The 13,547-nt window shown below is 33.6% G+C and overlaps 2 protein-coding genes across 2 annotated transcripts in view; both read right to left on the bottom strand.

The window, feature by feature from the left end:
- Nucleotides 1-13,547, bottom strand: part of LOC126968172 (cytochrome P450 4C1-like) — a 146,292-nt gene that overhangs the window by 95,858 nt on the left and 36,887 nt on the right. The window lies entirely within an intron of this gene.
- On the bottom strand, nucleotides 1,035-13,302 carry LOC126968392 (cytochrome P450 4C1-like). Its single transcript, XM_050813399.1, has 10 exons — nucleotides 13,131-13,302; nucleotides 9,086-9,175; nucleotides 8,687-8,800; nucleotides 8,416-8,601; nucleotides 6,857-7,059; nucleotides 6,104-6,173; nucleotides 4,705-4,903; nucleotides 4,373-4,524; nucleotides 3,352-3,528; nucleotides 1,035-1,335 (listed from the first exon to the last, which is right to left on the bottom strand). Exons 1-10 carry the CDS (start codon nucleotides 13,285-13,287, stop codon nucleotides 1,169-1,171), a joined length of 1,515 nt encoding a protein of 504 aa, XP_050669356.1. The 5' UTR covers nucleotides 13,288-13,302; the 3' UTR covers nucleotides 1,035-1,168.

The following is a 13,547-nucleotide window of genomic DNA, read 5'->3' as shown; positions in this document are numbered from 1 at the left end:
CGGTATAACAGTAGTGTTTAGACAATTTTGTAACATATTTTGCATGTCAATTGACGAAACATATTGGATTATCAATAATATTATGTTAACATCTTAAGTAAGTACAATGTTTCCTGCAAATAAAATTTCGTTTCATTTTCATTTCATTTCATCAAACATTACATTACAAATAATATATCACACCAGAAAATAGAAAAAACTTAAACATACTACTATTTACCATAACATACTACATATAACAATACCCTTGCGAGTTCACTCCACGTACACTCAAAAATGTCCACTTTGTTGTGGATTTCATTTATATGGCGAAGGGCTCTAGTTAAAGGCGACTTTGCCAACACATTTGTTCTCGCTATCGGAATGGATAGTAGTGGCGGATGGAGGCGACTCCACACGTACCGGTCCGGCACACGGAGACTCAAGCAGCACAGAACTCCCGGGTTGTGCTCCTTCCCGCGCAACAACTTCACCACATACGCTGCTAGAAAAAAATCCCTACGGACGCTCAACTCAGTATACCCAATCATACCCAGCACAATATAATAAGTATAACAAGTTTTCAATAGAAAGTTATTGAAAACAAACGTTCGATGAAAAACACGATAAAAAACTGTTATAATTATGTAACACAAAAAGGTAATGGCTAAGGTTTAAAAATTTATATTAATTTTTTGCTGCGGTAGAAGACACACAATGAAACGAAGTCTCAACACAACGCCAAGTAGCTAGTATCTAGCCGTTCACAGAGCACCGAATTGGATCCGAAAATTAAAGCAACTCTGCGATGCACACGGTGAAATGGTTTGAGCCAATACTGGTGTGCACCAGACCAAAGGTGAGAGGATATTTTTAAAGTTTAGATTTTTTTATAAAATATTTCATCAATATAAAAAAAAAGCTGATTGAAAATTGAGATGGGATGGATTGATTATTGGAAATAATTAAAAAATTAAAAATAAATCAATACATTTATTCAGATTTTTACAATATGAAGAAACGAAATAATATGTCAAAACTAAAATCACTTATTGATTGATTTAATGCTAACAGTACTTACACTTAATACAAGATGACGTTGTAAAGAAAGTCATTGTTAATACATTATAATTCTTGAGACAGTTATAGAAAAAGTCAGATTTATATAAATTAATTTTCCAACAGTAGATTATCTTCGTTCTAATCTAATAGGATAACCATGCTTAGATTTTAACATCAGAGTGAATTTACATTCAATTTTAGGAATTGGACCATCTTCTTCTTCAGTGACAACTTTAAACTGACGTAGAATTGAAGCAATAGCACTTTTCGCTGTTAACATTGCATATTGGTAACCTGTAGAAACAAGAATGACTATAAGCAACTTAATATATAAATATAATGTTGTACCTACTACTACTAATTTTATTGCACGTTTGAAGTAAAACAGCATCCCGCAATAATGCATTTTTATATCACGTGTGCGAATGGTGTTGCATCTAATAGCATCACCCCATCTCTGAGTGTCGTAAGGAATACATAGAACGGAGGATGGGCAGCAGCATTCTTCTGAGAAGCACCAACATTTACTGCGATCGCCAACCCACCTGCCAAGCGTGGCGATTATGGCAAAATCCCCCCAGAAACATGACATACATTGTAAAGACCCGGCCCCCAGTCCCCAGCGGCCCCGCTCGTGATGGCCACGGTAGCAGCCACATAAGTGACGTGGTAGAGGGTGCTACGAATCCCCAGGTTCGGCAACGCTACCACCAACGAAGACCATTGGCCCAGGCAACATCTAATGTCAATACACTGCAGAATGACGAGATGTTTAGAGCAGATTACGATGGGATGTCTTGGGGCTATCTGAGGTCCGAAGACAGGGAGAGGACTCGATAATTCTAAATTCTGGACACCTGCTAATCGAGCGATAATCTACTTTCGGGACGGTGACCAACTGTCCCAGGGTGCAGGGTGGCACATTGAATATCAATCCAGATCCAAAAGCCGGAAACCTTTCAACTCGAATTGCAAAACCGCTTCGAATGCCTCGGTGACTGCGTTGAGGTGGACGAGTAAAGTCAAAGGTTCGTCGCAGCTTTTCAAACAGCAGCGTCTAAGTTCTTTAAGGCCAGCCGTTCATAAACAACCGGAAAAATCTCATACTCTACCATCTAATTGATGGAAGTAAGACGCCAAATGGCCCTTCAGTCCCCGGATGATGCTTCCCAGAATAGGCAGCTGAATAGACAGATCTCTAATTCATTGACTCGCGATATACGCCGCTATAACACAAATTGTGTGAAGGTGGCCATAGAGCGTAACAAAGGCTCCAAGTGCACAGGGCGCAGTGTTGGTAGAGACACAAGATGGACCCACGATCTGGTCGAGATCACCGGAATACGTTGGACGAGGGCAGCGCAGGACCGGTCGTCGTTTAAACCTTTGGCGGAGGTCTTTTTCCAGTAGTGGACGTCTTCCGGCTGATGATGGTATTACGAATATGACATCTAACTCCAAGAACATCTTGGAAGTAGAATTCGAAAGTGTACAGATTATAGAATAATTTTGTTACCTCACCCTCTATGCCTTATTTCGACAAATTAATTGTTTACTGCAGATCTACTGCTCCAGTAAGTGATAACACCTGCATACGAATGTCACATCTACTTCAAGGCAACTAGAGCGCTAAATATAGGAAATATGTTCCAGCGTTCTCTCGCGTGTTGTATGACCGAACTTAACACTTAGGACGGATTCGACCAAACTGGAGTAAGTTTATCCTTTATTTATAAATACTGACCGAAAAAGAATTTCATAGCGTGAAGCCAATCCTGGATATCAATCTAATTCAAATATTATTATACTAAAAATATACGCATTTAGCATAGTAACATTGCTATTACTTTATTTGTAAGCATCCATACTTACTCTATACTATTGCACGAGAGATGTTCACCAAACAATAGCTTAAAATAATTTCTGACAAGCCACTTATAATCTTAATGTTAGGAGCCAATTCATACATTTTTTAAGCATATTAGTTGGACGTAATTCCAGAAAATCGTTGCAAACCACAATCATGTCGAAATTGAGTTAAGAACACAAAACTGGTCACGTGATACACATTAACGGACTGGCAAAAAATGGCAGGCTTACTGTCACTCTTTAAATGACATCGTGACTTAGTAGCCCAACACACATGTATGGAATACACTAATATTTATTAAACTTTAAACACTAATTCCTTAAAATGTGATGTTTGTGGCTTGGAACGTTTTTCAGGAACTTCGTCCAATTAAGAGTCACGATCAACTTCTATATTATATTATTAAAATGGAAACACAGGAAAACGGATTAGATACTTACCAATGCAGTTTCTTGGTCCTGTGCTAAATGGAATGAAGAGCCCAGTTTTACTTCCAGCTTCAAATCTCTCCGGTTTGAAGCAGTCAGCGTCAGGCCCCCAGTAATTGGGATCACGATGAGCCCCCCAAATAAAAATAATTATACCAGTTTGAACAGGAATAGTGTAGCCAGATGATGCTGTCGAAAATATTATTTGCTTGTTACAATTTAATGACTAATCCTATAATATTGATTCTCAAAGATATACAGAAAATATTCAAATATTTGCTGGCAACATTAATAGTTTCCGAAAAAAAATCCGATATATTAACTGTATTGTTATTTATTTAGTGCCTTTGTCCTATCAATTTATGTTATCTTATGTTGGAGTATATTTTGCATTCATTTTGGAATGGGTGGTAGTTTTTTTTTACTTTCAATCATCACTTATGTCACATCCTATTTTGAATAAAAATAATTGAATTTGAACTTATAAAAGGGGGCAAACGGGCCAGAGACGCGTGCTGATTTTTAATAATAGCTACTAAAAAAAGATATTCTCACTACTTATTTTTTTAAACAATATTTCAACTCTACATCGGTATTTACTATTTTTGTTTGCAAGGAGTTTGCACCTCATTCTCTCTATTTATTGAACGTTCTTCGTATATATTATCAATATCTGGACGACCGAGCCTTGCTCGGATTTTAAGAATTTCAAAAACTTGAACAAAAAAAAAGAAACTAATAGGACATCTGTATTCGAAACGGGGTCTGAGCTATTATACTCTTGTATATAGTGGCGAAATTTACCTTTGTATTTTAATGTTATTGTAGCTGTTTCTCATTAAAACATACGGATAAAACTATATTTTTGAAAATTGAAACCTAGCTCGATTGATTTATCGCCCCTGAAATCCCCTGTGTACAAAATTTTATGAAAATCGTTGGAGTCATTTCCGAGATTCAGATTATATATACAAGAATTGCTCGTTTAAAGATATGAGTTGAAAATAACCATCATACCAATTGTTATACTCACGTAGTTTAATTTCTTCAGTTGGTTTCCGAATAATTATGGGTACAGGTGGATATAGACGAAGAGACTCTTTCAAGACCATATCCAAATATTTCAAATCATTTAAAACATCTTTAAATGATTTTTCTTTATCGTTCTCAAACACACGTACTAATCTAAAGAATAAATACATATTATTGAGAATTCAGTTTATTACTATTAGGCTTTAAATATGAATCAACAAAATTTTGTACTTATGACAATGTATCTATTTTTAGTTAAATTAATTCTAGAGGCTTAAAAATCTGCTTTCAACTAAAAAAAATGCAATTAAATAACTAAATGTTAGTACTTACTCTTCATGAACTTTTTCCTGAATTTTTGGATATTTTCCTAACAATAAAAGCGTGTTACAAATTGCAACCGCGGATGTATCTGTAGCAGCTAGTAGAAACGTAGTTATTTCTTCACGCAGTTCTTTGTCTGTGAAACCATTCTGTCGCTGAGATAATAATATCAGATGATCTAGAAACGAATCCACTTTTTCGTCTTGCCCTGAAATTTTATAAGACCCAAGTTTTTGCTTTTACTCCATTGATATGTTACATTTTTTAGGCCTTACCTTGCGTTTTTTAGAGGACGCAATTTTATTTTTTTGATGTTTAAAGAAAGGGGTTCAGTGTAAAGCTAAAACCAAGTTTGTGGGGTCGCCACCCTTGTCCTACGGCCGCCATCTTGAAAATAGGGGTTGAAATGGTTTTAACAATATATCTATTAAACTATGTATTGGATACAAAAAATTGTATTTTTTGTTGCAAATTGAATTTTCTACAACTTTGGTTCAGTAACATTTTGTGGTAGAACTGTAAATAAAAAAGTTATAAGCGAAAATGTTTAGAAAATTGAGAATAATAATTATATTTTTCGATATAATTTTCTTTTGTCATTTTACGAAAAAATTATATAAGACCATTTTTGTAGATCGTTTTTTGAGGTACAACTTTTAAATGCAACATTTTTTCATTAAGTCAATAACTAAGGTTTTACGGCGCTCCGAAGTGAGTACTATTTTTCAGTACTCTTAACTATACATATATTATAGGTGTGTACTAATAATGTGCCATCAGTTATTGATTGTTATTAGTAAAATGATAAAAAAAAGTTATTTCGAACAATAGTTAAATAAACCAAAGTTGTAGATAATTTAATTTGCAACAAAAAATGCTCACAATTTTTTTATCAGATAAATAGTTTAATAGATATATCGTAAAAACCATTTCAACCCCTATTTTCAAGATGGCGGCCGTGGGACCCCACAAACTTGGTTTTAGCTTTACACTAAACCCCTTTACACATCAAAAAAATGAAATTCCTCTAAAGAACTAAACCCCAAATGTATCTTTTCAATGGACTATTATTTTTCAGGGTTTCGGTTTGCTTCCGAACTACGCAATTTTGAAAGGAACTCAAACTACATGCAGTTGGATTAACAATCAACCTGGCTAGGAGAGGTAAACACTAAAAGATCACACAATACTCTAAAACCAGAACGCTTCAATATACAATATAAGCGTGGTAGTACTTGTTGTATTGTTGCATTGATAGCATTTGTGAGTAATATTGAGTTCTTATGAAATACATGTTCAAAATGACATGAAACTGGCAAATTCGAAAATTGTACACCGCATATTTTATATAATCACAACTGTGAAGGATTTGCTAATTCACAAAGACTTTAAAAAGCATGATTCTTACCAAAAATTGTTTGATTTTCGTAGGCATTTAAATCAACATGTTTTAAATCATTGCGTTTTTTTTGGATAATCTGAAATAACATCATTAAGAATAATTAATTACTAAACTTTAAATGTATTTTAAATTAAGGATTTAGTAAACAATCAATATAGTTAGCAGATATTTATGTAACTGTTAAATAATAATGGTTCAAAGCATTCGTGTTTTTTTCAGTTTTACGTTTCAGTTGCTTAAAAACTAAATTAATTTTATTTTGACAATAATTATTATGGCAGAATTGTTTATCTTTTTAACAGTAGAGAAAGAGAGAGAGTGTGTTCAAAAATGACTGCACATAAAGAAACGGCTTTTAATAACGTATGAATAAAGTTAAGTTTTATTCAGAGTCCTGATCTCAATGTTTTTTATTCAACTCATAAAATCGTATTTGTAAAAAAGAATTGGAAAATAATTGTGGGCGAATACAAGGCGTGTGAATAACTCTTAAAAAACGACCATTAGGGATAGATTTATGACTCTTTATATTATATATAATTAAAAAAATTAACGTAACTATACGCTTACATCTAAGATCAGGTTCTGAATGCATACGAATAAGACCGGACGAAAGAAGCTTTTTTCTTCCGGCCTTGTGGTCAAGGTTTTCATATGCGTTGAAATTTTTGCGTTGTAAATTCAGCGAAAAAGCATCTGTATTGAATAAAAGCAACTCAGCTAAAAGCAAATAATAAAATATATCGTTGTAATGCTAACGTTGTTTGTAATGTTAATAATTTTGTTACTATGTTTTGTGAAATGTCTATATTGCCAGGATAATTTGAAGATCCAATCTGGCCACAGCCATATGGATAATGTTCTGGTTGAGCCCACTTTAAAAATCTCTTCTACGGATTTCAGAAAGTCTGATACAACTACATCATTCATTGCATCTAGATTTTTTATACCCAATGATGTTTCTGAAATAGAATAATTATCACGTTTTTAAAGATGTTTATGCAATTACAAATGTATGCATATCCAACTATACACTAAAACTACTGGAGAAATTGAATGAATCACCCAATGTATACATTTATGTTTAAATAAAGATTCTTAAAATCCTAAATGGCTATCGCGTAAATTTATCAAAATCAAAATGATTATAATGACAATAGAATTTCCAATTGCTACCTATAATATTACCAATGAAAGGATACTTCTTTGGGAGGAGGGACTTTACTTGACTCATTCGTGTGTATTCGGTACACACAAACAAGCAAACAAAAATATTTTTATTTCGTATGTAAATGTAATATGTAATTTTTTTCTTATAGCTCGTTCGGAAGGCAGATTTCCTTAGAGAAGAACGAGCAAGAAACTCTAAGGTTGTTGTTCCATTCAAAACTGAATGATTAATATCATCAAGATTCTTATTTTCAAATTAATTTTACAAATTATTTCAATTACAATATATAAAAGTGATGCGACAAAATACACAAACGTCAATTACTAAATGCCTTCAAGAGTAAGTCAAAAAATGTTAATTAATAAGTAAAAACATAGTTATACTTATTGACTATATACTTAAAGTACAATACAGTAGATGCATCAATAAATAAAATAACGGCATTATACAAGCATTTTATTAGCTATTATATAGTAAAAAATATAATAACTTAAATTAAAAAAAAAATATAGAAAAAATAAAAGAAATAAAAAACATAAATCAGATTTCCTGGTGAGAGGATCATACAGCCACACAAGCAGCACCCGTTCACGAGCATGGCGTATGGACCAGCCATCGCCTCCCTCGACCATATTATAAGAAAGGGAACGACCCGGCATTATGCGGGCATGACGATGCCTGTCACGAGAACTCTACCAAAAACAAAAGATAATGTTCATCTACATAATATGTCTAAGTGTGTCTAATTCAAGGCCAATCAAAACTACTATTGAAATTTCAGTTAAAGATTTTGTTTCAAACGCTAACTGGTTTTTAATTTATGTTGATTATATCTTATTTTCAATAATTCAAGTTTTCACATCTGCCATGCGATCCCAGAACATCAAACATATTTTCAGAGTGCCCGGGGAGTGCGGTACAAATTCAAGGGCAAAAGTTAGTTTAAAATAATGCACGTTAAAATGTGTCATAGCACGCTAGCAAATAAATATTATAGATAGTGGCAAATATTTTGGTTTTACATTTTGATGAACACCTTAAATAGTGAAATTACTTCGCTCTTGGTCTACCTTACTAATAATATCATTTTTGTCTCAGCGGTCTTTTTGAAATGGATTGAATATGAAAATAATGGCATTAGTCTTACCAGCTATTGATGCTAATGTGAAATTGTTGATTACAGGCCAAATATCGAATGTACCGGTGCCACTCAATTCCTTAAGTTTATCAACTAGATCCGCACTTCTTCGCGAAAATATATCCATAAAACTATTGAGTATTTTAGGGCTAAACGCAGGAATAATCACTTTTCTTTTTCTAGACCATATTGAAACTGAAACGAGAATCCACATCAAAGTAAGGTTCAAGTAAGTTAAGTTAAACAAATACTCGTATCACTATAACATTGTTACAAATACCAGGGGCGAAAATTCCACCATCACCAGTAAAGGCTCTTACACTCTTCATAATTAATAGATCTTTCTCCAAGCAAGTTTTCGAAACATATTCAATGTCTGCTGGATTTGTTAACGCTGAAAACAAAATAAATAATTGCATTCTGTGTTATATACTTATTTTCATAGGAATATTATTAAAATGTATTCACCGTTTGCATGTAAATTGAACTTACAAGAAAACATTGACAATGTTCTCGAGAAATAAAATCAAAGACATAAATAAAAATGTAAACGCAAATTTACAACTTTAACCGCTATTTTCTCAGTTGAGAGGTGTACAAAAATAATTTAAGGGAAGAAATATATGAAACTACTAAACCAAATAAAATCTATTAGGAATTGGCTACACTTTGATAATACCTATAAAAAACAAAGGACCTCCCCACATCTTTTGAATTCCTCCAGTTTTAAAAGTTTCTCTGCTTATATTTTCTATATCCGAGACGGCATCTGTAAATAGAACACAAAGTATCAAACTGGTCCAGTCATTAGCAAATCGTTTATTAATGAACGTGTGTTTGTGTGTATGTTAGGTTATGGCAGTGAAATGATACAGGCATAATGCATTTAGCACTATGAAGCGAACAGTAGCAAAAAAAAGATACCCACCATTTTCTTCCATTCGAGGGTCAATTTGAAATCTTAGGAAATGAAAAACTGATTAAACTAGTAAGTTATTAATCTTAATTTATCTTTAAAAAATAATTTCCATTCACGTCAATACGTCGCTGCATCTCATGGTTCCGCTGAGAAAGCACTTCGTATATTCGTTCATCCTTAGGGATCTCTTCACCAAAAGGTATTTCAAAAGAAATACAGCCACGGCTATAAAACGATTACCTCTAAGTTATTCTTTTCTTTTCGGGAAGAAATAAATATCGCAACGGTCTAATTTGGCAGTGACAAAGCTAGTCCACATGTGACGTCGCCAAATAGTCGATCGTTTGCCTCGCGGTGTGCGACGCAGCATTGTCGCGTTGAAGAAGGATCCTACTGCGAGTTCATTACTCCAAGGTAAGTGGCAAACAATTGTTAGTATAAAACTCTGCTGTAACTGTTTTTCTATCCACTTTATCAATTCCCAACAAACGTGTCCACCATATTTTTTCCCTGGCTTCAACTTCCATTAACTTTAGTTGGCAGCTCCTCTGAATGAAACACCCACTTAGTAAACTGTATTTTGGTTTCGGGATCATAACAGTAAATCTTTCTTTCATCATCCGACATTTGGGCTTAATACAGCTAATATATCCGAAGCGAAACGGCGCTTTTTGATCCGAGCGTAGCGCGCAGTACGATATACATCAACGCGATTTTGGCGCTCATGCAGCAGATATTATCTTGTAGCAATAGATTGCTAATAGTTAGGATGATTTCAATGAATGCATCAGAAAGCTATTGAAACAAGCTATAAGACCATGTAAAATAAACCATCTTATAAACAAAATAAGGATCAGAACTTGGCGATGAAGTAGAGTGCCGTACGGCACACTCAGTATTGGTGTATCTGAAAAATCTATAGCTCTGGGGCACTGCCGATTTGGGAAGGATATTAGGAACAACATATAACCTGTAGACATCATTAATGCTAACTTGAGGATTGCCATGTCCTTTAGTTCGCATCTAAAGTAAGGCGATAAAGTAAATTTCGACTTGATCAATCAATAGAAAAAGTAATTTAACACTACCTACCTAATGTAAGTAATGAGCACGTTGTCATCACTATAATTATTTAAGCTTTGAAAGAGCTTTTTGGTTTTTGAATTTTTATGCGCTCTAAGAACTTGAACTTAATAATAGTAAATTCACTAAATAAATTATAATTTAAGGCTCATATTTAAACAGTTTCCTGGTAAATCAAATAACAATTAGATCTTTATTGGCCGCACCTTTTAATTCGTACTTGACTTTAATTAAGACCATAAAAGGAAATAACTTTTAACACATTTTTTTTTGGGGGCTGTGACTTTATTTAAGGCTTTAATATAACTTTTCTATTAGAGGTAAGGAATTCTAAATAGTCATTACAAATATTTTCCAATTTAATCGAGTTTTGTTAAATATTATTATTGTATCTGCAATATTTAATCTGAGCCGAAATTACAGTATCTTGCGTATTAATTCAAGTACTTCAAGTAATATCGATCAAAGTCAGTCCCTAATGTCGTAAACTAATCACGTCAGCTGCCTAATTGCAAGCCACGTAATTATATTTGCTACCTAATCGTAATTAACCAAGACACTAGACAGTAAAAATATAATTGGCTTCAAATTAAATTATATCCTTAAGAATAATATTATAGTTAAATTTGTGGGAATAACATATATTTATGCGATGTTTCAGATAATGTACTGCATTAATTACTGTGTGAACTACAATTGCGCATTTGTTTTACATTGTTGTTATGTAAGAAACTGGTATGTAAAGTCTTTTGTTGTATATTTAAGGAGATTAGATATTGAAGGTGGTTTATACAAAATAATAATGGCTATCAAAAAGTGTGAGTGGCGACATTTGCGCTTATCACCTTGGGACATATGATGTTAAGTCTCATTTGCCCAGTGATTTCATTAGCTCATGAGCCCTTCAGACCGAAACACATTAATGCTTCACGGCAGAAAAAGGCGCCGTTGTGGTACCCATAATCTACCGGGCACCCTGTGCAAAGGAGCCTCCCACTGGTAAAATATAACGTAAATAAAATAAATATAAGTAATACTAAATATAACACCAGCACCGACAACCACAGATTATGATTATGAACTTAAGAATGTCATTATTCCAATAATAATGTCATTATTCCCATAATAATGTCATTATTATCTATGCATAAAATAATGAAAATAATCAAATATAATAAAAAAAAAACTGAATAATGTATTACTTTGAAAAAGTACCGATTAATTACTTCAAAACTTCTAAAATTTTCAATTGAAATGTTCTAGAAACAATCTCGAACATTCTAACTGACAATCACAAAATTTCAATATAATTTTAATTACAAAAATACGCTTGAACTATTCGAATGTAATGGATTGCATTTCCCGCGTTTGTTATGACATAATGTAACAAATATAGTTGAGCATGATTCTTAAGGCTGGGGACCGAACCAAGCGGCTTGAGGGAACGAGCGGAGCTATGCTACCCCTCTCGCACAGGATCGCCGTAGTTTTAAATCAGAATTAGAAGCATTTTCAATTTATTACAAATATAATTAAATTTTCTTTATAAAAATAACAAAACTATGTCATGTTAAAAAGTATGTACGTTAAACAGTTAATAATTTTTTATACAATTTTTATCTAGATTGGATGATTAACATGGCACCAACTGTAAGAAGTCTCGTGCCAGATTTTGGAGAGACAACACGTCCTGAGGATGCCTCGTGTAGAGGCGAAACACGTGTCGAATTGTTTTAAAAACAAATATTGGCAGAATTAACACTAAAGAAAACTTAAATAATTTGTATAATTATGGATTTCCGCAAAGTAACGCCTAATTCAATAAATTTTCCAACTGTAAGAGTTAAAGAGTACTTTGGTGATTCTTTTTCGCAATGACTAATATAAATAGAAATGTGAAGAGAAAATTAATTTTCTTCTCATATTCCGTAGACTTACAGTAATTTTTGTAAAAATAAAAGCTTTATACAAACGGTTAAGAAATGGTTTCAACCATGCGTTATTATGACGATCTTTAGGGATAGCGGCCTTAATGGTGATACAACTGCCCTTGTATCCATAATATCCCTATCCTTCTCTTTTGATTGGCCAACTTAACTTAACAGCTTAACAAGTATTTCGGTATGGATATCGGTCGTCTGGGACAGTGCAGCCACCACAGATTTGGTGACAAACGGACAATGGCGCACGTCATGGGAAATGTTTAGGAGTGAGACGTGTTGCCGGCTTCGTCAGATAAATAAATTCTTCTTTTCCCAAAACTTGCTAATTTTGTGATAGGTCATTTTTGTTCTCAGCGTGCGATATATAAAATTATTATTCCAACACCATACCAGTGGGAGGCGTATTTGCACATGATGCTTGCTAGATTATGGGTACCATAACGGCGCCTATTGCTGCCGTGAAGCAGTAATGTTTAAGCTAATGCTTAACAACAGTAAACTGTGTTTCGGTCTGAAGGGCGCCGCAGCATGAGTGAAATGACTGGGCAAATGAAACTTAACATCCGATTTCTCAAGGTGACGAGCGCAATTGTAGTGCCGCTCAGAATTTTTGGGTATTTCAAGAATACTGAGCGGCATTGCATTGTTATGGGCGTATCAATTACCATCAGCTGAACGTCCTGCTCGTCTCGGTCCTTACTGTCATAAAAAAATGTTTCTAGCGTTATTTATGTGATTTATGCTTGAAATTTTCTAAAGTTAATTTATTTAATACTTACTATCAACCGCATTGTATGAATTCTTTAAAAGCCCCAAAAATGGAAATGTATCTTTAATCCCGGGTATAAGTTCAGCTAATTGATAAAGCCTTCGTCTTTTATATCGAAACAACAAATACCACAATAACAACACAACACTAACTAACAACAGATACATGACCAGCGCTGAACAACTAACTTTGTACAAATGGCTGTACTTGTTCCTACCATTATTAATATACCTAATTATTTTGTTCTTAGGGCGGCCACAAACGTTAAAATTTCAATTTCCATATATTAATTTTGGTTACCATTTACGGTCACTTCGGAATTAATGAAACGAAAAAAATACTCATAGATCAAATGCTGAGAAATGTTTATGAATTCAAAAATATAATTGTTAATTATTAAAAAATAACTTCAGAGTTATTGAGTATA

The sequence above is a fragment of the Leptidea sinapis genome, chromosome 15 (assembly GCF_905404315.1).
Source record: "Leptidea sinapis chromosome 15, ilLepSina1.1, whole genome shotgun sequence".
Taxonomy (NCBI): Eukaryota; Metazoa; Arthropoda; class Insecta; order Lepidoptera; family Pieridae; genus Leptidea; species Leptidea sinapis.
Note: the sequence above shows the minus strand (reverse complement) of the source record. Positions and strands in the feature narration are given on the sequence as shown.

What these genes read in the sequence shown, in the direction of transcription:
- LOC126968392 (XM_050813399.1), bottom strand. Translation starts at nt 13,287, where the DNA reads ATGTATCTGTTGTTAGTTAGTGTTGTGTTGTTATTGTGGTATTTGTTG. An exon ending in TTCATACAATGCGGTTGATA is followed by an intron (nt 9,176 to 13,130) that starts GTAAGTATTAAA and finishes TTCTATTTACAG; the next exon opens with ATGCCGTCTCGGATATAGAA. An exon ending in CACATTAGCATCAATAGCTG is followed by an intron (nt 7,060 to 8,415) that starts GTAAGACTAATG and finishes ATTCTATTTCAG; the next exon opens with AAACATCATTGGGTATAAAA.